Below are 27,300 nucleotides of genomic sequence, written 5' to 3'. Positions count from 1 at the left end.
AATTGTTCGTATTTGACCTTGTATCCATGTTGTGGATCCGACATTCTGAGGTATCGGGTGTTGTTGGAACTTTAGTGCTTTTATATATATATATATATATATATATATATATATATATATATATATATATATAATTGTTTATTCAATAATTATTATGTTATGTAAATACAACACATTTATTTCTTTGAAATATTTCATGATCACCTTTCGTCTTTATCAATTATTTCAGCATCGGATGATGTTTCTCAGTACTATGAGATGGAAGATCACATAGATGAGGTATGCTTATTTCTTTCTCAAGTCTAATATCGTGAATGACAGGTCGTTGTAGTTCAGTGGTTACGGCGCTCACGTAACATTACAAAATCTACACAAGTGTGCATTTCATTAATACTTTCCCGATGAAACGTAATCTACTAATTGTAATTATTGTAATTGTGTAAATCTCTTTCAATGAAGGCTGGCTCTAACAATAGACTGTACAAGCGCAGTGCAATGCGGGCTCAAGATCAGATCAGAGGAAATGGTGGATCTCTTATTGATCAAGCAGTAAGTTGGAATATAATAATACACCAAAAAAAATGACTTAGTCAAGAAGGGCCTTGCAGTAAGCTTAATAAATATATAGATCCATATAGTGGACATTATTCATTATAAAAGGCACCAATATGACTAACGACACGAACAATTCGATAAGTCTTAGGAACGACACGTCCCTTCCTCAAGGCAAACGAAAAGTTGTACTAATAAAAATATAAATGAAGGGCCGGACGGACACCTGGACGCACCAGAAGTGAGACCAGGTGCCTAGTAGGAGTGAGCATCACCCGCCGTGAGCCCGATAAGATAAGTCTTACGGATTTGAATGGATCACTGTTAAGGAATACAAAAATTACGTGCAAAAATCCAGAACAATATATCTGAAAACTCAAGGCCGAAACGAAGTTAAATGAGGAAAAGATTCAATAATGGTACGATTTAGAATCACAAGGTCGATACTCAATGCAGAAACGAATAAACTGAGTTACACGTTGAAACACTGTTTTGGAAGACTACGTCAAGAGCAATAATGGTACAAATTGAAAACTCAAGGTCGACACCCAAGGCCGAAACGATAGAGGATGTCAAGATAGTTCTGCGCAAGCGCTGATTAATTAGTGCGTGATTTGATTCGTCTGCACACTGTTGCGTAATATCAGCACAACATATGTAAAATAAATCAAGATTGGACTCTCTTGATACTTTTACATTTGATTTTTTAAATAGTCATGTCGATCAACAATTTTCTAGAATTCTCCGTTATTGTCGATCAACAAGTTATAACAACAATGGTTGCTTCTTAAAAGTACAATTAGTTGAATTGACATTTCGATGTAAGCTTGATTATTATTTTGGCTTTGTTATGTCAATGCTAACGTTGTTGTCATATATATGTAACACACTGCATACATATATTTTTATGGTTTCAAGATAAGCATGTAATTTCCAGGAACATATAGACCTATAACAAGGAATGCTTTTATCTTATAGGCCCATAGTCCAGACTCAGCTATTGCAGCATACATGGCAGGGATGTTTGTAAAACGCAACGGCGTAGAACGATCGGTAAGCAAACTAATTGATAACTTCAGTAAAGGAACAGAAAAACCTATACTTAGCTTTAAGAATGGGTAAATGTTGTGTCATGACATATTTTCAGCCGTATATCAATTATCGCTTGTCGCAAGGATTTCGTGCACAGGAAATGGACTCGCACAGATTGACACATGCCCAAAAGGTTAAGTTAGGATTGGAAGGCGAATATGTAAGTATACCTTATGTTAATTAATGATATAGGTGTAAAGTTATCAAATGGGAAGCATCTCTGAGATGATCAAATGAGTAATTTCTTTAAAGGGGAAGGCAACCCCAAAAATTTCTACATGATAAATGATAGGATTGATTACCGGGTATATGATAAAAATTTCTCATTCTATTCTGTTGATATACGGCCTAGATAAGGTTCAGTACTAATTTGAAACAATAAAAATTGAAATTTCCGCCATCTATAGAGGCTGCCATGATGTTGAACTCTTGTATTCAAGACCACAAAAATCAATAATTTTTACGTCACACCGTCTGTTCTAAGATCATCAAAGATATGCATGTGGTAGAATTTACGAATAAATAGGTTAATGCCTACCTGTCACGCTGTTAATTGCACTAATGCGAAGGGGAGATGTGAAAACAGTTTGTTTTTAAAATTCCTGACCCAACCAAGTCATCTGGAAAAAAAAAGACTATTTAAACTGTGGATCCATCATTTGCGTAATGACAAGTTGAGGTTCGAGACATTTGTATGAAGAAACGTGTAACGTCTGACAGGTCTGCGACTCGACTGAACGTCTTTTCACAATTCCTTCTTGCGACAGAACGGGCTAAAATCTATAGCCTAATAGGGCTCCAAACTTAACTGTTCGTGACTTGTCATGTTTACAGTGCTGCAGATGAAATAAACCGGAACTGACGGTGTGATGTCATAAATTAAACTTCAATGGCCGCTCTCTTAGAGGCGGGTAATTCAAAATATATGGTAGATTAACATTGATTTAATTGTTAAGCAAGTATTGTTGTTAAAGACTGTCGACAATTTACGATATCAGTTAGTAATACTTTATTCATAAAAGCAACAATGTGGTTAGAGTTGCCTTTCCCTTTAACATTTGACAGCATTTGACAGCGTATTGAGCCGAGGAATTTGCACATAAATCAAAAATTCAATTTACCCCGATTTTTATAAGATACTTTTAAACTCCCATTAATCTTAGTGGTACATGTATAATTCAATTTACTCCGATTCTTATAAGGTACTTTTAAAAACCCCATCAAGCTTAGTTTCCAATATGCAATTTATCAACATTTAGTATTTTATCAACTCGTCTGTGATTGCGGTACGTTCAGTATTTTATTAACTCGTCTGTGATTGCAGTACGTTCAGTATTTTATTAACTCGTCTGTGATTGCGGTACGTTCAGTATTTTATTAACTCGTCTGTGATTGCGGTACGTTCAGTATTTTATTAACTCGTCTGTGATTGCGGTACGTTCAGTATTTTATTAACTCGTCTGTGATTGCAGTACGTTCAGCATTCTATTGAACGATTGGGTGTATAACCCGGATGGACTAATTTTTGAGAAAGTAAAAAAGCTCGTTAGGTATTATCTCTGTATAACCAATTATAACGAGTCAGTATCTCGTTTTAGCGATCTAATTATCTTGTTATACCGAATTAGTTATCTCGTCATAAAGAGTTAATTATCTCGTCATAAATAATTATCTCGTTATGATACATATAAGTTAGTATCTATGGAAATATCAAAAGACCTCTTCTTTCTAAACACTCAACATAACCGTAAACTATTTGAAATTATTCAAATCGCCAAAAAAAAGAAGTCACTAAATTCTCAGGATTATTTTGACGATAAGTATTGCAAAAGACACCATAAAGTTGACGAGAAAATGTTCATTTCTTGATCCAAACAAATGAATAATGACGATATATATAGAGTCTATTTGAATTTAACAAAAATGCTGAGCTGACATTGTCAAGAGTTAATAAAGTTTTCATCACCACTTCAAAATGGGCATATTTGTTTGCAATCGTCGGTTGGTCGATAGACCAAGTTTAACAGTCGACTGCTCAATATTTTTAGATTTCTTTACTTGACAAACATCAAACTTGATACACTGGTACTACCTAAGGAGTAACTAACCCCTATGGACTTTGAGGTCACATGTTCAAGGGTCAAACTAGAGATAGTAAGATATTTTCTGCTTTATATCTTGGGAATCCTTGGCTTGACAGACATTAAACTTGGAATACTGGTTCCTCCTACAAATTAGATGCCTCTATTAATTTTGAGGTCACAATGTCAAAGGTCAATAATCAAATTGGCCATAGTTGTATATTACCTGCTCCATATCTTGATAACCCTTCGTTTGATTGACAACATTGGTACACTGGTATTACCAAAGGACTATATAATTTCTATTGATTTTGAGGTCACATGGTCAAGGTTGAAACTACTCTATATCTTGCGAACCATTTGTTTGACCGAAATCAAACTTGACATATTGATTCTACCTGAAGAGAAGATTACCCTTATTGGATTTGAGGTCAAGGGACAAACTAATCTGGAGATATCTTTCGAACCCTTTGATGGCAGACATCAAACTTGATACACTGTTAATCTCTCAAGAGTAGATGACTTCCAATGGCTTTCAAATGACAAGGTCAAAGGTCATGACCCAAATGACTGGTTATTTGGAAATTTGAGCGCAGTATCATGATATATATATATTTTAAACTTTTAAAAAGTAGATAAACCGTATTCACTGTCATTTATGCTTAGGGCTCTGGGACCCATTTTAAACGAGTTTTTACGACTTCAGACCAAAAGCACTACTTAGAATTCATTTAATGCCACTCTTTTAAGAAGTGTAAATCTATGGCATTTCTAGTGAATAACACAAGAAAAATTCATAAAATTATATTTTCACAAATTGCACATGGAAATATGTTAGACGTATTAGAATACTGGTTTTAGTCGCAAGACCTTTCGTAAAATGGTTCCCATGGTTAGCAATGACGGTTCTTTAACGTATCAACACCTGCCATGACACAGGACCGCCGTTTTTAAGGCCATATGATATTGAAAAGACCCGTGATTCTCGCTTCTATGTATCAAGCGTTAGGCGAAAGAGCAATCACCTATGTTTACGCCTTAGGTTTGACGCGGCAATGACACGAAAGGGTTCGAACTCACGACCTCCCGGTTACGAAGTGAACCATCTACCACTGAGCTACCGCGACCATTGCATATATGTTTCCAAAACATTTCTTGACAACAGTGGTTTGTCAAACTTTTATAGCGAAATCGATATTTCAGCGAAAAATCAGTCAGGTTAGAAATAGATTCTATCGAGAATACTTTTATACATATACCCGTACGTGTATTTATACTACTTAAGGTAGTTCTGTAATGAAAGTATTGTAGAGTGGATTGAAACATACTTTATGATAGACCAATCAGATGGTGTAATTCTTATCCAATGAGCATTGTATAGCCATTCAATCATAATCTTAGTATAAGTAGCCAATCATTGTTGATCAACTTAAGACCAAAGGGTATAAATAGAGCCGTCCTGTCATCTTCAGTTAGTTTGTTGGTACTCGAACTCGACTGAGGTCTTTTGACTGGTAGTGTTGAGTTGGTATTCAGGAAAAGCTTGGGGTTGTGTCGGAAAGCAACAGAATTGTTAGCTAGACCACTTAGCTCCTACGCTTGGTCCTTTGTGACTTTAGAATTGTGTCTTGGTGACTTGTTTCAGGGATAGTGTCTCGGTGACTTTCCCAGGTGATAGGACGGTAGAAAGCTTAGGTTAGGTGGCTACAGACTGTGTCGGGAAACAACAGAATTGTTTGTTATACCACTCAGTTTGTAGCTACTCAAGTTATACATGTATTTGTGATTTCTCGTATCGATTAGTCTGATTATTTTTTACTATTAGCTCATGGTTTGTTTAATGATCATCCAAGTAGGACCAAGGAAAATATTATTCCGGGTTTTAGTCGGTTAGCCTATCTTGGTTTATTTATTAACGTTAATGTTATTGTTCCTGTTGGTCTGCAACGAAGATAGATACGTGACAGTAAACTTGTATTATAATTGAACTTAATTTCTTAGGAAGGAAACCTAAGCGAACTCATTAATTTTCTGATCATTTGTTAGGTAAATACGTTACAGTTCCAACCTCATGGGACTTATTCATATAGCTGAACTGTATCAATCTCCACTCAATATAATTTAATTCAATCAATAACCAAAGAAAACGTATTTATGTTCTAATTTACTATTTCAAACGAACATAAATTATTTATAAACTAAAACTTTTAACACAAATATAGGAAAAGCTCACCTGTATTACTCAAATGTACATACAGTATATAAATCTTCATTCAACTCTACAATAGTAAAACACATTGTTAATATCGACATTAAATACATTTCATGCTAAAAGGATGGGTGGGGGAGGGGTCTGTTGCATGATGGGTTGTGAATTCTCTAATGACTTTACTACTTTAAATGTGTACACAGGTAAATTTCGATACGCACGAACAACTTTGTACAAACAATCAAGGATTAAATGTAAATATATATAAACGTCAACAGGTCGAATTCAAAACAAATTCACGTGTTTCCTGTAACGTTTATGAATTTATTCATGCTCTAATTCAATATTTCAAACGAACATGAATTATTTAAAAAACTAAATCTCAAGCACAAATGTAGGAACAGCTCGCCTCCGCGAGTGCAACATACCTCGAAAATTAAGAAACAACGAAAAATATATACACCCCACCTCAAATTCCAAGGTTTTTAGTTACAAACAATTGAATCTGCAAATTTTCTGAAACATTCGTCTTTATAATTAGCAGCTTTAGATTTCCACCGGTCGTATTTTTAAAATATCGCAAACACCTTGGTTAGCAGCAGCAGACGCACCGCCAGCTCGCAAAACTATGTAAACCATATTTTGATTTGTCTGAAGAGCCTTTATAAAAATATCTTGGCTGTTGAATAAGGAATTCTATTTTCATCTCTTAAAACATGAATTTTTGCAAAAAGAAATTGATCGAAACATAAAAATTCTTTAGATGATTCTGCAGTATTCGCGAGCTGGAGATATCCAATGATCATACTAACCGGACAAGAAACTGTTATTACGTGAAACTATAGCAACCAATCTTACTTTTCTCGATAAATATAGACATGTGATCATCATGAAAAATTATATCTGGTCTTCTTATGTTAAGCAGCTCTGAAATTCTTAAAATCCAGCAAAACCGAGTAAAGACATACAACATACATTGTATGCGAATATCTAGTAAATTGCAAGTCTGATTCCCGTAAAGTATACACACTATCTTTAAAATAGCAGGAGTAATAGATGGCTTTTTACTACACATTTTCCGTCCAATATCTTTGCTACATCCCTCTTCAACTGATTTGGTAAGGTCCAATGCGCAGGGATCCGACATTCCAGTGAATTTATGAGCTCAAGTGATGGTATGTAAAAATTATACGGTACCAATTTTGATGCACCAGATACGCATTTCGACGAATAATGTCTCTTCAGTGATGCTCAACCGAAATGTTTGAAATCCGAAATAACAATGAAGTTTTAGAACTATTATAGGGGAAAACAGTGTGCCAAAAATGTGGAGTCAAATTCGTCTACGGATAAGAGCTATGCGTGAGAGAGATAATCCTTAATTTTGAAATGAATTTCTAAATAAAATGTTTCGTCTATTAACCCTGTAGCTTTACCCAAAGCGTTTTCATATTTCTTCCTAATCTTCAGAGTCTTTGCACTCAAACAAATATCAGATCACTGTTCCGCCAGAGGAACTTCATCAGAATCAGGTGTAATCCAAAAGGAAGTTCATGTCCCGGTCTTAAAGATATCTGAAAAACTATAATGAAATATAACCTTGTACAATAACAAGACACGTTGAAAAAATACTACATACATAATCATTGTTAAATACTATATTGGCCTTGCCAAATATATTCATAACCGTGTCTACTATATAGACCTTGCCAAAAATACACATGACCGTGCCTACTACATAGACCTTGTCAAAATGGATACACACGACCGTGCCTAATTCATAAGCCTTGTGTGAAATAAAAGAATCCAAATCTTGATCACTACAAATGAATAGCAGTCTCATCCACAACAAATCTAAACTCCAATAGGCGACGGACCTAGCCTAATCTCACTGCTAATACCCAAGACTACTATGAACCAAATGAGGATTTTGAATTACGACCATGTTCGAAAATATCTTGATTTGGCACAAATTCCAAAGCACCACAACATACTCTTTGTCTTTGCCAAAATAACATAGTTCAGAAAGGACTTAAGGGCCACTTGATTGATTGCACATTGTATAACGTTCCTCCCGAGAAATTTTCACTCATATGCAGACGTTACCATTGTCAGTGAAGGGCTGCAAAATTTAGGCCTATGCTCGGTACTTACATGTATAGCCATTGAGTAGGGAGGGATCTTTATCGTGTCACACCTGCTGTGACACGGGGCCTTGGTTTTTGCGGTCTCCTCCAAAGGAAGACCACTTGAGAACAATCAAGGTACCGGATGTCTTGCATATTACCAGGTATTTTGTAGTCCTGTATATCCAACCTATAGGACGAACCAACCAATTGTTCTCATATTGGCAGTTTTGAGAAAAAGCATCAACGACTTTAATTTCTGGAAACCAAAACAAAAAATTAAATCAGGGTAAATATAAGCAAATCTGTCAATGGTATGAGGTACACAGTGGGAATCGATAAACTGAAAAAACCCATAAGTAGTTTGCCAATCTTCATAATTAACAATGTTAGAGCTATAATCTGCTTTGGTATTTTGATTTTTAGGAATCCAGATAAATCTAAGAGAGATCGAACACTCGGCACATTTAAAATATATAGCAAATGCTAGCGATTGTAAATGTGGCATAGTACTACCTTTCTACACAGCGCAATCCTGATTATTTTGTATACCACGAAACATTCTTACCTATGAAGCAATTATAACGCTAACTGAATTGCTTTACTACTTCACCCTTCGTCCATCTCCTGTGAAAAACAATTTCATTCAATTCTACCGTATCAGCAGTAACAACTTCACTTGCATCAGAATACACTAGAACATGAGAAAGAGACTCCAGAAGAATACGCTTGGGGTTAAGTTTTCTTAGATTTTCTAACCAGAATAACAATTCTGTAGAAGGTGAAAATAACTAACAGTGATCAATCTCATAACTCCTATAAGCAATACAAAATACAGAGTTGGGCAAACACGAACCCCTGGATATACCAGAGGTAGGATCAGGTACCTAGGAGGAGTAAGCATTCCCTGTCGACCGGTCACACTCGCCGTGATCCCTATATCTTGATCAGATAAACAAAGTTATCCGTATTCAAAATCAGTGTGTCAAGAACGGCTTAACAATTGGTATGAAACACGTCAGACAGCATTTGACTCAAGAATAGATTGTATTGGCAAACTAGATCGTTATAGCGATCATAGAATTTGCGAAATGCTGACTTCACCCCTGTAACATCAACTTGTTTGTCAGTAGCTTGTCTCGATTTAAAAACTGACCATACGCAGAACAAGTTCTTGGGTATGGAATCAGTTGAGAGATATAAACACCATATGCAGGGGATAATGTAATATTGCTCTAAATATGGGAAATTGACGATCGAGAAGCTGAAATCATCCCGTTTGTCAAAAAGTTGAGTTGTTAGTTTGCCGTTGATATCTATCTCCAATAAGATATCTAAGTATGAAGCAGGAGTGGACGACTCTGTGGTGTCCTTAATTTCGAGTTCACATGGATATATCGAATTGACATATGAATGGAGATTATTATTGTTGATAGATAATACGTCGTCGATCTATCTAAATGCAGAAATGAAGGCCACAGCAAGAGATTTTTTCTTCTCACGTAGAAGTTTTTGAATAAATTATGCTTCATAAGAATATAAAAACAGGTCAGCTAACAAAGGAGCACAATTCGTGTCCATGGGAATTTCAACACTGTTGGAAGACCTGATCATCAAAGACTATGAAGATATTGTGAATGAGAAACTCTAGCATATTTTTTATTTCAACTTCAGAGTACTTGTGCTTGGAATCAGAGTGGTGTTTAACAAAGCAATTTGTTTGGATGACTGATCACTAGATAAGAATATTTCCGTTTTCCATTTTTGTTGAAGAAGCAACTGTCTGTGGTGTCAAAAAGTCTAGTTTTTAATTTATCATGACTGAGGAAAGGTCGTGTAAAGTGTTGAAAAGTCATACGTATTGATGTTGTTTATTTGAGAAAAGTTTTCCGATTTCAAATTACTAAAAGTTCTTAAGAATGTTTTAGAATCCACATTTGATTTACATCACTTCTGGCATATGTATTCGCACAGTACGTTTGAAGTTTCAGTTTTTAATATTTTCGTGAGGAGCAAAGATAGGGGCTTAGTAGAACATTTTTACTGCGTCTGTGTACAAAATCTGTTCATACTGAAAAGTGAATCAGAAAAAAAAACCCAGATACATATTGATCATGAAGATATTTACTGTGTTGCGCTTGACATGCTCAAGTTAGAGTTGAACATCATGCATTTTGTTTTTTCCACACCGTATAAATTTTAATGTTGCCCGCACAGAAATTTTGTTCTCCCGGCTATACATGTATGTGAGTCACAGTCCCAAAATTGACCAGACTGCGTCTCCATCTTATTAAATAAAGACTGGGCGCCACCAGATAACTGAAAAATTGTTGAGTGTTGAGTGTGGCGGAAAACAGCAAAAACAAGCAAACAAACAAACAAATATGACTGTGAATTGCCTTTAAGGAAACTAGGTAAAAATCACGATCTAATTTGTATCAGGGTTAATTTCAAGAAAGATCAAAGAGAACACTGAATTTATTTAATATTCGTGTTTCCGTATGCTTCGTTATGCCTACAAAGGTTCGAATTTAAACAACCAGTTTTAAAGAATATTCATAACAAGAACGTGGCTGTAATTACATACATGTAATACTAATACTTATAGCGTGGGTATGACAGCTTCAAACAATGTTTTACCTGACTAATTACATAATACTAGTACTTATAGCGTGGATATGACAGCTTCAGACAATGTTTTACCTGACTAATTACATAATACTAGTACTTATAGCGTGGATAAGTGTTTTACCTGCCTAATTACATAATACTAGTACTTGTAGCGTGAATAAGTGTTTTACCTGAGTAATTACATAATACTAGTACTTATAGCGTGGGTATGACAGCTTCAGACATTGTTTTACCTGACTAATTACATAATACTAGTCCTTATAGCGTGGGTATGTGTTTTACTTGGCTACTTACATAATACTAGTACTTATAGCGTGGGTATGACATCTTCAGACAGTGTTTTACCTGAGTAATTACATAATACTAGTACTTATAGCGTGGGTATGACATCTTCAGACAATGTTTTACCTGACTAATTACTTAACACTAGTTCTTATAGCGTGGGTATGACAGCTTCAGACAATGTTTTACCTGACTAATTACATAATACTAGTTCTAATAGCGTGGGTATGTGTTTTACCTGGCTAATTACATAATACTAGTACTTATAGCGTGGGTATGACATCTTCAGACAGTGTTTTACCTGAGTAATTACATAATACTAGTACTTATAGCGTGGGTATGACAGCTGCAGACAGTGTTTTACCTGACTAATTACATAATACTAGTACTTATAGCGTGGGTATGACAGCTGCAGACAGTGTTTTACCTGAGTAATTACATAATACTAGTACTTATAGCGTGGGTATGACAGCTGCAGACAATGTTTTACCTGACTAATTACATAACACTAGTTCTTATAGCGTGGGTATGACAGCTTCAGACAATGTTTTACCTGACTAATTACATAATACTAGTTCTAATAGCGTGGGTATGTGTTTTACCTGGCTAATTACATAATAATAGTACTTATAGCGTGGGTATGACATCTTCAGACAGTGTTTTACCTGAGTAATTACATAATACTAGTACTTATAGCGTGGGTATGACAGCTGCAGACAGTGTTTTACCTGACTAATTACATAATACTAGTACTTATAGCGTGAATATGACAGAGTTTTAGGGTAAAGAGTTGAAGAACTTTGAAATTGGGATGTTTTTATTTTTCACGTTGGAACGTTATTGATTATTTCTTTATTACTTATATCACAAGGAATTCGATCAAATCAATTCGTGTTACACAAACCTTGAGTACCTAATGATGTTGACTTAAAAATAAAATCACGTGTTTCTTTGTATTCCACTTTGACTTTGCCCATAAAATATATTTTATTAGAATTAAGTACAACGTATTTTTTTAATTGCAGGCAGATGAAAATAAAAAGAGAAGAAAGAAGCGTAACTTTGTCACGGGAGATCAGTCGCTTTGGCCACAAGGAATAGTCCCATACACGAAGTCAACAAATTTAGGTTAATATAACTGCCAACTCTACAATGTAATCCAAGTTTTACACATACAAATGTATGTATCTTCATTCGAACATTGCAATATTTCATGAAATGTTCATCATGTTTACTTCTAAACCTTCAGCTTCAGGTACCTGCAGCTTCAAGTAGTCTCTAAAAATACATAGTCTGAAATAAATATTCAACAATGAATAGGATTTACTTTTCAGTCTTAAAAAGGCGATTTTTCTGGAGGATACGGGTATTCATTACAATAGATGTTATGAGATTGATCACTGATACGGATATTCATTACAATAGATTGATCACTGTTCATTATCTTCACCTTTATAGATGTTATGAGATTGATCACTGTTCGTTATCTTCACCTTTATAGGAGTTATGAGATTGATCACTGTTCGTTATCTTCACCTTTATAGGAGTTATGAGATTAATCACTGTTCGTTATCTTCACCTTTATAGGAGTTATGAGATTAATCACTGTTCGTTATTTTCACCTTTATAGGAGTTATGAGATTAATCACTGTTCGTTATCTTCACCTTTATAGGAGTTATGAGATTAATCACTGTTCGTTATCTTCACCTTTATAGGAGTTATGAGATTAATCACTGTTCGTTATCTTCACCTTTATAGGAGTTATGAGATTGATCACTGTTCGTTATCTTCACCTTTATAGGAGTTATGAGATTGATCACTGTTCGATATCTTTACCTTTATAGGAGTTGATCACTGTTCGTTATCTTTACCTTTCATGTTATGAGATTGATCACTGTTCGTTATCTTAACCTTTATAGGAGTTATGAGATTGATCACTGTTCGTTATCTTCACCTTTCATGATCAAACCGTTTGGGACTAGCGCCATAAAAGCAAAACAATGTCAGTGTTGTAAACTAAATTTGAACATATCTAGAAAATTAATTCAGCAAGAAATACAAATGTTTGGCAATTATATCATTACATTTACATGTATATATCATTACATTTACATGTATACATTTATATCATTACATTTACATGATGTATACATTTATATCATTACATTTACATGATGTATACATTTATATCATTACATTTACATGATGTATACATTTATATCATTACATTTACATGTATACATTTATATCATTACATTTACATGATGTATACATTTATATCATTACATTTACATGTATGAATTTATATCATTACATTTACATGTATAAATTTATGTGCTGGGCGCAATTCTGACTTAGGAATAATGTGAACAGTGAATTGTTTGGCATCCATCAGGATCTTCATCAATAGAACATTTTCATTTCCTTGTGAGGTGCGCCCCTAAGGAAATAGAAATTTATCTGACCTAAGTGTGACACGTCGATCTATATAAGACAGCTATTTTTCATATTGAACACCCTAACCTAAAATCATGTGATTGTCATCTTCCTACCGCTTTGTACTGCTTAAAAACGATTAATCTGGATATATTTTGCATTTCTCGTACATTCTCAATCTTATATCTTATTCCTTTGTCCGCAATTTTCCGAATAAAACACAAAAAAAATGTGTGACATTTCGGAGTAACATTTTGAACATCGCTATCATCTTTATTTCATTTTTAACTCTTCAAACGTACTACCAAAAATTTCTATAGAATGTATGAAATACATTAAATGTGAGATATTCAGAATCTGGAATAATCAGGGAACAAACCAATATGTACATGTACGAAAATTCTAAACTAATAGTGTGATATTAAGGTTAGTTTTGCTGGGTATGCATGGCATTATGTTTGCTAATATACGTTTACTACAGTCTCCGAAAATACTTTCCCATTTTTCCGTTCGCTTGTCGTTCGTTCAGCGTGTGCTCTTCGTTTACAGTTTTGCATTCACCATTGAAAACCTGCTTGCGTTCACCGTTTACTAAATCGTTCAGCGTTCGCTCACTGTTCGTTCAGATTTCAAGTTTTTTGTCTTTGCATACCCATTCGGAACTTCGAGGTGAAAGCCAAATGACAAAGGAACGCATGCGCACGAGTGGAAGGAAACTTTCATATCACATCAGAATATTTAAATATGAAACATAAAATTTGATGACTAAAACCTTGAAATGAATTCATATTGGTCAATTGCAACTTTGACAAAAGAATTTTAAAATAAAACGGAGAATTTTTATATTAAATTTTTGCAATAGGAAATACAAAATGTATATGTCTTTTAAAAAATTGCTATACTTAATCAACTATTCGTATGGTTTCGTTGCAGTCGTGTTGAACATTATTTACACATAGAAGAAATAAGCCTACACTTGTGTCACCTAAGTCTACACATATGTCAACTTAAATAATCAGAAATATCTATTTCTTAACCGTCATATAAACAAGTCAAGGACGTGGAACTTCAGTCGCTTTTTCTAGAACATGTACTCAATATACATGCATGGTTGTGAAATTTATTGACACATCTATCAATGTTTTTATGTTGTTTTACGAACGTCTCATGTAGAAACATCACAGTTCTAACCTACATATGTATGAAGAGCGCACAGGGCATAGCAGTCGGGGGTCTTTATCGTGCCAACACCTACCATGATACAGGGCCCGTTTTAAAGTGAGATTGCTAAAACGCGGAACGGAAAACAGAAAATATTGTATGCAATAATGTTATGAGGTCAGTATTTTGTAAAATCAAAAGGCTTGTCATGAACAAGAGAAGCAGAAATTACAGACAACGGGAAATCCTCAGAATCTACCGTTTCATATTATTCATACTAATGCATATGTATTTTAAAACCAATATAACTTATTTTGAAAAATATTAAGCAAGAGCCTGTGGGTATCACCCTTTTTCCCGGCTTTGTCATATTCTGACACCCTCCCCCGATTATGACAGTATGCTGTTTACAAATGAATAAAATAAAATAGATATACCCAGAAAAACTTTAATTATAATTTAACCCCTTTCAAATTGTATTACTTTATTCTGGCTGCCACCTTACGAAAAAAAAGTTTATGAGCCTATCCAATGAATAAGAAGTTTCCACCACCCCCACCCCCGAAAACAACAATGAAAAAGATAAAATATTTTTTTTCAACAATTTTCACCAAAGCATTTGCGTTTAATCGAACTAGATATTTTTTTATTATTGAGCTTGAATTTTAATAATTCTACACCTGCTTTGATTACTTTTCTGCAAATTTTGAAAAATGTTATTTTTACTTTTCCGCAAAGTGTTTCTTTACCGCAAATAAATATACACTGTACAGCTATTATTGTACCCAAGCATTACGTTTCCGCAATAACCCGTGACGGTAAGTTCAACTCATTTGATTGTAAGATCTCATGTATTTGCGGTTTCCACCACTTTGGGCAAATATTCCAGATGTTGGGGAAAGCGCACTACAATGGGCTAGAGCCTTCTCATACCCATTTCAATTCTTTATTCTATTCCCCACCCCAAATGTATTTGTATTCACGGATTGATTCATTTTATATGTATATTGTTTAACGTCCCTCTCGAGAATTTTTCACTCATATGGAGACGTCACCATTGTCGGTGAAGGGCTGCATATTTAGGCCTATGTCTATGCCTTTGAGCAGGGAGGGATCTTTCTCATGCCACACCTGCTGAGACAAGGGAACTCGGTTTTTACGGTCTCACCCGAAGGACCGCCCCATTTAGTTGCCTTTTCCGACAAGCAAGGGGTACTGAGGACCCGGATTTACGGACGCATTGCAACAACTCCAAACAACAACTTACATCAATGTTTCTGACAGCACCAGCAACAGTACGCAAAAGTGACGAAAAACTTGAATTTTCTTCTACAGAATATGCGAAACATGAAAGACGAAGTTTCCCCGAATTCATGTTTAAGGGCTGTCGGGTACAAATTTGGTGCCCGAACAGATCAGATGTTCAAATTTATACATATACAGTTTAGAACACTTTATGTAGTTCTATTGCTTAGAATTAAGAATGAATGCTAGTATTTGTATGCAGTTCTGTATGTTGTATTGTCGTATGCCATAGATATACTATGGTATTTTTTTTAACATGTAACCCGGTAAGAATACTTTGCATACCTGTAATCCAGGTAAGATATTTGCGGAATCGTAATGTCATATTTTTTTTGCGGAATAGTAAACAAATTGCGGAATTGCAACATTTTTTTTTTGCAGAAACGTAACATTAATTTGCGGAAACTTGGGTTAAAAAGCAAGCGACTCCGGTGTATATAAAAGGTTTGCCTCATTTGGGATCGATGTCAGTCTACCTTTGCTGAAAAAGATATTCCCAAGACAAAAATCTTATACATATAAGGACATTGTAAAAAAAAAAAAAAAAAAAAAAAAAAAAAAAAAAAAAACCTTGTAGATGCAACCTGCATGTATGATACTGAATTTTACTACAGACTGCCCCGTTTGCCTGGTCTGGGGCTCACGGCAGATGTGACCGCTCCTTCTAGACACCTGATTCCACCTCTGGTGTATCCAGGGGTCCATATTTGCCTTACTCTGCATTTTTGTATTTTTTATAAGAGTTAAGATTGATCACTGTTCGTTATCTTCATCTTTCTATGATGCTCAGAAAGCTCTGGATGGCCATTATCCTGCCTCGCATAACATGAGGAGGTAAAAGTGAAACGTCTCCAAGACTTCTCATTTTCACCCAAAGCAGTGAATGATCAGTTGACATAATGCAAACATCCATTACTTGCAGCAGGTCTAATGAAAATGACAACAGTAGAAAATAATTGCAGGATCTGAAGATGAAATTCACCACATTTTCATAAGCAAAAACAACATCAGTCAAGCTCGGCCCACTTGTTACAAGAAAACATTGGGTACTGTTACCCTGAGATTATCTCTATATTTTGAAAACAGAGCAAGTACATTAAAATGTATATTATATACTGCTGAAGAAGTAAAGAAACTTGTCGAGTATACTCAATCGGCTTATATATATATATATATATATATATATATATATATATATATATATATATAAGCCGATTGAGTATACTCGACAAGTTTCTTTACTATGCATACTTACTCGTTGATTCCTATTTGAAACCCAGCGAAGAAATATCTATACTACATATATTATGTCCTCTTTTTGTCAAATACCTGTAATTTCAGCAAAGGTAATAAAACAAAAACAAATCTGCATAGAAATATATCTACATATTTCTTTAGAGAGACACACAAATTCAAATTCTAATTTAATACGTTGAGAAAGTTTGTTTTGGAAAATAACTGAAGGTTGTGGTTTATTAATTTACCGTAGTGCTGATCAAGAGACAAACCCGATGCTGCTAAAGATATACAGAACGCTTGCGGTACAATCATGTTTGTCACAAGGATCATGAGAGCCAATCAATTTTGGGCATGGTCTATTGATACTAAATCTATTCTAAACTTGATGGTAATCCTTTTGAAGCGGCATTTTAACTACTGAATTTTTGCAGTAGGAAAAGGGGGGATAATATCCACAAAGCCGTACAATTGAAAATTCCTGGTCAATGAGCAGGACAAAACCCATTCTGGCATTGATTGTATCAATTTTGATAAGTCATGTTCCTATGATTTCAGACGTAATGCTTCGGGTTAAAGAATTCACATGAATAGGTAAATACAAAGCATACACTGTACGGTAGTGTCTGTGACAATAGAAACATCTGTGTATAAATCGTGCTTTGACGCACCATAGTTATAGTTGCTAATAAGAAAATGACTGTGTTGATATCTTGGTATTTGGTATATGACATCAACAGCTAATTACATGTACATCATGATATAATTAGGGGTGACCTACGAAAATTTCACGTAGTACGTCAACCGTTTGCGTAAGTTTTGTAAAAGTAGGCCAGATTACAAATAAATACACTCAATCGATATGTACAATGTCATGCGCATGTCAAAAGACAGTCACTTATTCTGTGATGATCGAAGAGAGATAAATAAACGTATTTTCAAAGATATTTTGTCTCGCACATGTAAGTATATCCACATGTAGATGTAAATATACATTATCAGGTTTTATTTTCGTCAACTGGAAACACTCCAACCTGTACATTATATAATTGGACATTTATGTACAATGTAGGACAAAGATTCTACTGTAGTATCTCCCCTGACTGAAGGCATTGCTGCAGCCCGTGAGTCAGAATATGTATGTATACAAATAGAATTCATCATTCAATTTTGTAGAATTTATCGGTATAAAGTAAGGAAGTCAATTCTACTCGGAGAGCTTTGTCGAATACTCGGAGGCTTTAGTCGAGCGATAGTCGTGTACTCGCGATCGGTAAATAATAAACAACGAACTAACAGGGTACAAGTGTACCTAAGTCATCAGTCTCACCTCAGCTCACACGGATAGACAGGTTCACGGGAGGAAACAATGTTTATTTGGATAGCCGTTTAGAGAGGATGATGTGAAATGGTTACATAAAATGACCCCCAATATATCTATAAAAATAAAATTTCTTGTTTCATGTTAAAATTTACATGATTCAACTTATTACCATTTGCACTTTCATGAGTTGAATATTACACGGCGCATGGATTCGCCACAAAAGATTTATTTGATTTACTTGGGAAAAATGCACGGCGCATCCTCTAAATTTTCTCAGAAAGAAGCATGTCGTATGTTTATTTCGTATAAAAGATGTAATGAAATGAAATAAAAATTCATCAACACGATAATTTAAAATGAATTTCTGTAAGTATATAGCATGTTGATGTACTTTTCATGCTAGTGTACTTAAATATAAATAAACCCAAGCTTGTCTGTCGTAATATTGCATCACATCGTCTGACGTGTTTCATACCGCTTGTTAGGGCGTTCTTGACACTCTGATTTTAACTACGGTTAACTCCGTTTACCTGATCAAGATGTGGGGCTTGCGGCGGGTGTGGCCAGTCAACAGGGAATGCTTTCTCCTCCTAGGCATCTGATCCCACGTCTGGTGTGTTCAGGGGTCCGTATTCGTCCAACTCTCTATTTTGTATTACTAAGAGTAGTTATCAGATCGATCACTGTTAGTTGTCTTCACCTTTCATTGTTCTAGCAATGTGCAATTAATACGATGTCTTTTAGTCAATAGAACAAAGGATCAGGTGAAACAGCAATTAGTGTTGTTCCCCTTTTCAGTGGTTAATCAAAGCAATGCTACTGTACAAAAGTTAAAATTTTATACATAGAATCCACATACAGTGGTTTCTAAATAGTTTTAATAGTTCCCTTTGTTTTTCATCGCGATGAATATCGAAAATACCAATTGATTTTTAAACCCCATAACAAGCAGTTTTCGCCATATAGTACTCCTTCATTAACACAAAGGACAACATTCACTTTCCCCGTTTACAAATCACGTGACATTATTTAATTGTTAGAATCTTGATATATATTTTTTATTATTAAATGGAAGCTATGCATGGTTTTCTCTGAATACATATATGCTGCATATGTGATCGATGTTTATAATGCATGTTATTTATTAGTGGTGGTGAAAGGTGATGATATTGCTAATGCATGTACCTAAACACGTCATCAAAATCACAATCGGTGATCCGACGGTATCCGTCGCGGAAAAAAAATGAAATTAGAAATCAGTACAAATCCCATTGTCATTTAAATAGTTATTTTCAACTAAATACGGTAATTATATTAGAACTGTTAACCGCCAATATACGTTTCATTCAAACTCTACATTATATTGTGATGCACTAAACATACGTCATAAGTGCTCACCAAAAAAAATGATAATAAGAAAAAAAAAATAATAATAAAGACGCTTCCCCTCCTTTTCTCAGGTTCTTGATCGAAAGCAAAATATATTATAAATATCTGAGCTCGTATAATTATTTTTTTATGAAAATACCTTGATTATTTATTTTTATATTTAAAAAGTACATGCTATGACAATACATGTACATGTATACGTAGTATACGCGTAAGTCTTTATGTTTCGGTTAATTATATTACAGGTAGAATAATAAACCAAAAGATCTACCTATATAATGTGTAAAATTTTGATAAAGAAAGTAAAATCATACTAGTGCATTCCACTTTACATGTAATGTAAACAAAGAAAATCTGTTTGTGGTGCTATAGAACTGTATTTGCATGAAACTATGTGTTATGTAATCACTTCTTTCTTTACTTGTATATGTATTAGCTGCAATAATGTAGCCCTCTCTGATTTTTTTTATTTTTTTTTTTTTTTTTTTAAGGGAGAGGGCTACAACTCCTTAGGATCTCCGTAATGGTGCAAATGCGGGAGTGATTCACTCCCTCAACATTTGCGCTCATTCTAAACATTTCCTGACTTTCTTTACGTAAATAAAATGATATTCTATGTTTCTTAGTCAATATACAAATTTACAACCTGCATCTTAAGATTTGTGAGGCTCTATTCTACCGTTTTCAACAATTTCGATAAATTCCAATTTCTCGATTCATATTTGTGCGCCATGTTTGATGTACTGAAGTTTCAACTTCCGATTGTCAAGTCATTTGCATATGCCATATAAGGTAGTATTTACATCAATGGACAAGTATGGAGGCGAAAGCTATTTCGTCGGTATTGAAAAAGTTTGAATTTAATATCAAGTTAAAACCGAACAGCAGAGTGTAAATTCTTTCTGCAACAATATGATTTTCCTGTCTTTGTCGAAGTGGCTCGAGTAACTACATTTTCGCGCTGATTGTCAATGTTTAGGTTTTTCATGAGATCCACCTACGAGATCTCGCGATAACAAGCATGGCGGAGCAGACGAAGAATTTTGCATGCTGTACATTATATTTAATGAAAAACACCTTTATTAGACATGCCCGAGCACAAAGTTGGTACTCCTTTTGGTGTAAACAACATTTGGGACTAATACACAGAGTTTATTATCGGTTATTCATAAAATTATTTTGCACCATTACGGAGATCCTATGGAATTGTAGCCCTATCCCGAAAACGTCAGAATTAAAAAAAAAATTGGATAGGGCTACATTATTGCAGCTAGTATATGTATGTGTACAGTATTTGTATATATTTTCATGCTGCCCCTTGAGGGCCCTTGATTGGAAAAATAAAATATGTTCTATGTTCTATACATGTATACCGTATGTATCGAATACATGACGTTGAAAACGTGTTTATGTTCCTAAAACAGCGGACACAACATCCGAATCACGTAGTATAGTCTTTTCTATAAAGCGAGCCACTCCGGGTAGGTTATCGAGTTCAAACAGGTTTCCATAATGGAGAGGTTTCTAGTGAAATTGTAGCTTTTTTTTAAAATATCGATGATATGGGCTACGGTTATCGCCATACGAAATTTAAAAGTACATGATAATATACAATCATAGCCTAAATTATTTAACTGTACGTAATATCGTCCATATATTTCCAGATCTGTAAAAGTATGGGCGGGGCCAAATTCCTATAGTAATTTCAGCTATTGAGGAAACCCCAAGGTTAAACTCAGAGTTAAATAACGTTTGTGGCAAATCCATGCGCCGTGTAATATTCAACTCACTTTATACCGATAAATTCTACAAAATTGAATGATGAATTCTATTTGTATACATACATATTCTGACTCACGGGCTGCAGCAATGCCTTCAGTCAGGGGAGATACTACAGTAGAATCTTTGTCCTACATTGTGCGTAAATAAATCTCCATACTATATGAGCCGTTCCTAGCAAAGGTCATGATTACCAATCTCGAGTTGGGTGTCAACTTTGATTGACAGTAATATTTTTTAACGACAATCAACATTACTCTAATATTTTGAGGGGCGTTTTCTATAGTTAACACTTTAGCACTGTTACTTAAGGGCCCTCTTTGCTAGGAACGGCTCATATAATGTACAGGTTGGAGTGTTTCCAGTTGAGGAAAATAAAACCTGATAATGTATTTAACTATACATCTACATGTGGATATACTTACATGTGCAAGACAAAATATGTAGCTAATTACAGGAATAATAAACAAAAATACTAAATCTTTGAAAATACATTTATTTATCTCTCTTCGATCATCACAGAATAAGTGACTGTCTTTTGACATATGCATGACAATGTCCAGGAAATTGTACATATCGATTGAGTGTATGAGTGTTATCTGGTGGCGCCCAATTTTTATTGGTAGAAGAGAGAAACCAGATACAATGTGCTTGGGAAGAGACCACCGACCTTCCGAAAGTAAACTGGGAAACTTTCTCACTTACCGGCGTGAGCGGGATTTTGAGCGCGATGCTCTAACCACTCGGCCACGGAGGCCCCTTGTATTTAATTGTAATATGACCTACTTTTACAAAACGTACGCAAGCGGTTGACGTACTACGTGAAATTTACCTAGGTCACCCCTTAATTATTTAACGCCTATAAATATGGTGCATCAAGGCACGATTTATACACAGATGTTTATATTGTTACAGAAATTACTGTACATTGTATGCTTTGTATTTTCCTATTCATGTGAATTCCTTAACCCGAAGCATTACGTCTGAACATGACGTCATGACATCTCTCAATTTGCACTACGACAATCAATGCTTGAATATGTATTTTGTCCTACGTCAGGAACTATCGTATGTACGGCCTTGTAGGTATTATCCTCTGCCTTTTTCCTCCTACAAAAATTCAGAAGTCAAGTGCCGCTTCTATAGGATTTTTTAAGAATATGCAAATCTAGAACCGTATTCAATTTGACGTTTGCCAAATAGATATATAAACAGATATTCTATCGTATTTACGATGTTTGATCAATGTTTTATAGAAAAATAAAGAATTTAAAAAACGCATGTAGAATCGGTTGTAGTCTTCAAATAAATGAAAATACTTCTCTATACTGACTCGTTACTTCACAATACCAGTTCATGTGACATTCTGTCTAAAATGCGTAAAAAGGCGTCTTTAGGAATCAATGAGTAAGCACGAGTGAGCAAGAGACAGATACACACTTGTTTCATACCGATTGTTAGGCCGTTCTTGGCACACTGATTTTGAATGCGGATAACTTCGTTTACCTGGCTCACGGCGGGTGTCACCGGTCGACAGGGAATGCTTACTCCTCCTAGACACCTGATCCCACCTCTGGTGTGTCCAGGGGTCCGTGTTTGCCCAACTCTCTACTTTGTATTGCTTATAGGAGTTATGAGATTGATCACTGTTCGCTATCTTCATCTTTCACGTAGGAAAGAGAGGAGAGAGTCTTTTCCATATTTCGTGGTAGTTTAGCAATAATTCATTGATATAAGTATAAGCTCACCATCGTTCTTGGAATATTTTCATTATATCTATTTATCTATATATCTTTATATATATATATATATATATATATATATATATATATATATATATATATATATAAACATAGAGAAAAAACTCTAAACACTTTGTAGAAATATTTCGACCGTGTTACCGGTCTTCTTCAGTCGTGTTTATATCTCATAGCAACGTAACGCACGACTACATAGCTTATATATGTATTTAAAATTCAAATTTCAAATTCAGAGGAAGGAAATAAAGAAAAATTTAAGAAAACGCGGTTATTTGGAAAATGATGTAGAAAATGAACTTAAGAAAGTAGATAAACTCGACCGATCAAATCTCCTGAACTACAGAAAAAAGACGAAGCAGGGTAACCGTGTTCCCGTTGTGGTAGACTATTCTAAAGGGCTTCCCAATATTCATAAGATTTTTAAAAAACCGTCAAAAAATTCTTGAAAATTCTGACCGCCTCAAAAACGTTTTTAGTGTTATGCCCATAGTGGCTTTTAAAAGAGACAAAAATTTAAAAGACATTGTGGTACATAAGAAACACAATAATCTATTTTTTAGAAAAGAAAATTTATGCGAGCCGTGTGGTGCTATAAAGTGTACTTTATGTCATTATTATACCTCAGTATGAGAATTCTATGCAACGAGTAATCTGAATGGTCTAGACGGTCACATGCCAGGGATAACAAAACTTCATATCTCCCTCTCAAACATCATATCTCCCTATCTTATTATATACTTTCAATTTCATCTCTTCTTTTTTCTTTAAAAGTTTGCGGGCATATATCACACGAAACATTCCGGCCCGCAAACATTACGTCACAATCAAATTTCTACGCCGTTAATCTTCAAATTTTTCGTGTTTTTCATCTTTTACTCAGTTAAACCGATAAAGTTATTGTTAAAAATAAAATTATTGTTAGTTTCTAAATGAAATTGAAAGTATATAATAAAAAGGTTATAGACTTTGTATGGGAAATATGACGACCTCGTTTTTTGTCGCGGACGGACCTCGCAAGCTCGGTCCGTCTACGCGCCAAAAAACTCGGTCGTCATATTTTCCCATACAAAGTCTATAACCTATAAATATTTACCGCTTGGACAGCCTCGTGCATTTTCCTTTGTTCAAACGATTTCACGATTTATAAACGCAAACCATCATCCTTCAATTAGGATGGCTCTCAAAATCGATGAGATTGGATGCGGGGTTTTTCTCCAGATAGAACGTATGTCGACCGGCGACAAATACATCATCAGTTAGGAAAATCATCGCTGCAGCGAATCGTACCACGATGATCCATTAAATTCTGAGTTAAGAGTACAAAAACGGGTGTTGAACTGAGTGGGGGTAGTATTTTTTCTAATATGGCGACTTTCGCCCCTTGTATTGATACTACGTGCAGGGGGTGTAATTCAAACGATTACCAAAACGTGTCGGTATCTTTATCAAAACGACTTCAAAGGTGATATTAAAGACTATTCATACTTCTTTCCACAATCCAAAAGACCGGGGCAGCTTAAAAAGATTATCTATGTTTTCGTTTGTTTGTTTGTTTTACGTCTAGTCAAGAATTTTTCACTCATATCAAAAAGTCACCAGCTGTAGGTAAAGTATCACTATAGACCTATGCTAGACTCCAGCTCATGATCCCCCATTCATGAAACGAACGCTCTACCACTGAGCTACCGCGATTTATATCATTTAAAATGCTCGGAGCTAGTGAATATATGTTGGATTTATTTGTATTTGTTGGCTTCATAACCTAATATGACGCGCTTCAGCAAATATCTTAATATATTGTAAGATCATCTCTTTATGTGAAATCTTGGATGTTTCATTTTTGGGTGCATTACAGGAATATAAGCGTGATAATGTAAGTCAAGTATAAGCATTTTCGTTAGCTCAAGAGTTGTTTAAGGTATTGAAATGTGAAACATATTTGACAAATACAGATTTTTAAAAGGATGAACCTACCTTAATTTACGTTCTCACACCTACTGATGTCGTTTACATATTTTATCTTTAATATAGCATCCTCCACGACTGCAGTGATAGACTCTGCGATCAGTATGATGAGTAATCTAACCTGTGTTCGCTTCACACCCTTAGGATCCTCCCTGGCGAATACCTTAAGCCACAGTAATTACGTCAACTTCCTGTCTGCTTCGTAAGTAATTCTGTAGTGTTATTTCATGTACGTGCTTGTATATTTGTTTTACGCTCTTTTATATTGTGGTTACTGGAATAGAACCATAAATATAAGTAAATCATTTCAGTGGTTGTTGGTCCTATGTCGGTATGATTAACTGGGGCCGCCAAGATCTTAGCCTCCAGGAATTTCAGTGTGTAAACGTAAGTTGACATTCAGCATATTGCAGGTCGGGAACGTATCCCGATCTGGATAATTCTTATATTCGTGGAAACTATATATGTATTTACTGTAGTAACTGCACTCACCTCGTTCCATAATGCAGTGTTTATATAAGGATTACCACTTTTTACAAAACAAAATGTTTGTAAACGACTGTAAACACCATGATCCCGCTCCCTTCTCCAAGTAAAGACAAGATAAAATGTGGTGAATTTTGACATTGATAATATATATTTATGGTCTATGTGTAAAGTAAATTTTATTTACAAAAATTATTTTACCATTTTGTATAGTACATTATAAGGTTACACAGAGAGACAACAAACAAAAGACAATATTTATCTGAGCTTCGATTTAGTGGGTACTACAATATACTGTTAGACAATATTTATCTGAGCTTCGATTTAGTGGGTACTACAATATTCTGTTAGAAAATATTTATCTGAGCTTCGATTTAGTGGCTACTACAATATTCTGTTAGAAAATATTTATCTGAGCTTCGATTTAGTGGTTACTACAATATTCTGTTCTTGGCCAGTAGCATGAAATAATATCGTTCATGGTAGAGATGAAATGACGAAATGTATAATCTACTCACTTTCAACCGAGTGGTATATTTATTGATTGGATTGTATATGATTGATTGATTGAATTGTATAAATACGCGGAATCTTTTCCTTACACCACATGCAAGCTCGTTACACTTATATCAGCAGCACTTCTCTATGTGTAAGTTTACATATTTAGACCTATGATAATCGTTCAGACCATTTTAAAAACAATATGCATCGTACTTTACATACATTGTACATGTAGCGTTATTCACAATCGAGAGGTCACAAGGTCGCGTCAAACCTTCGACATTTATCTACAGACTGCCCCCTAGAAGTAATTGTTACGAGTCTTTCGGATTCAACCTTATAAACGTAGATCTAGTGTTATGGTAGGCGTGGCCACGATAAAGAACTCCCACTGCTACAGTTTTGAGCGCCATGCATAGGTAAATAATTTCTAACACTTCAGCTACAGCTGGTGTGATGTCATTATGAGTGAAAAATTCTTGAATTGGACGTTAAACAACATGCAATCAAGCAACAGACATCAGGGATTTTTCGTTGTTTTTAATTCTATTTTATCTTTTATTCATTATATTTTTTATTTCATTTGATTATTTTTGTAGGTTTTGTGCTCTTCTTGTATTTATTGCATGTACGTCCCATTCGATATTTTCTCACTCACATAGTGTCGGAACCAGACGTGACCACAGCGAAGCCACTGTACTTTTGGTGATGGTGGGTGATGTCATTAGGTATTGCTGATAAATAAATTGATAATAATTCATTACTACCATTTACTGCTGATCAGTAATGCTGGGGAAGATATGGATCCTGTATTTAACCTCAAACTTTTAGCCACATATTACAGAAAGATACCCATATTCTGAAATACGGCTGACAATATTGTATACATGTAATGAGATAGATCGATACACAACACATGCCATTATTTGGCCCTATCCTGTTTTCTGTAGAAAACCTTATTACACATGTATCTTATTTTATGTA

The 27,300-nt window shown here is 34.9% G+C and overlaps 1 protein-coding gene across 1 annotated transcript in view; it reads left to right on the top strand.

Moving 5' to 3' along the window:
- Window positions 1–258: 258 nt before the first annotated feature.
- LOC125676436 (uncharacterized) overlaps window positions 259–27,300 on the top strand; it is an 83,525-nt gene continuing 56,483 nt past the window's right edge. The window contains exons 1-8 of the mRNA XM_056160932.1: window positions 259–279; window positions 460–549; window positions 1,531–1,605; window positions 1,700–1,804; window positions 7,447–7,466; window positions 12,022–12,101; window positions 25,396–25,531; window positions 25,641–25,716. Coding sequence (XP_056016907.1) covers window positions 259–279; window positions 460–549; window positions 1,531–1,605; window positions 1,700–1,804; window positions 7,447–7,466; window positions 12,022–12,101; window positions 25,396–25,531; window positions 25,641–25,716 — 603 coding nt within the window. The remainder of the gene's footprint in view (window positions 280–459; window positions 550–1,530; window positions 1,606–1,699; window positions 1,805–7,446; window positions 7,467–12,021; window positions 12,102–25,395; window positions 25,532–25,640; window positions 25,717–27,300) is intronic.

Source organism: Ostrea edulis, chromosome 3 (assembly GCF_947568905.1).
Source record: "Ostrea edulis chromosome 3, xbOstEdul1.1, whole genome shotgun sequence".
Taxonomy (NCBI): Eukaryota; Metazoa; Mollusca; class Bivalvia; order Ostreida; family Ostreidae; genus Ostrea; species Ostrea edulis.
This window is presented reverse-complemented; position numbering and strand designations above follow the sequence as displayed.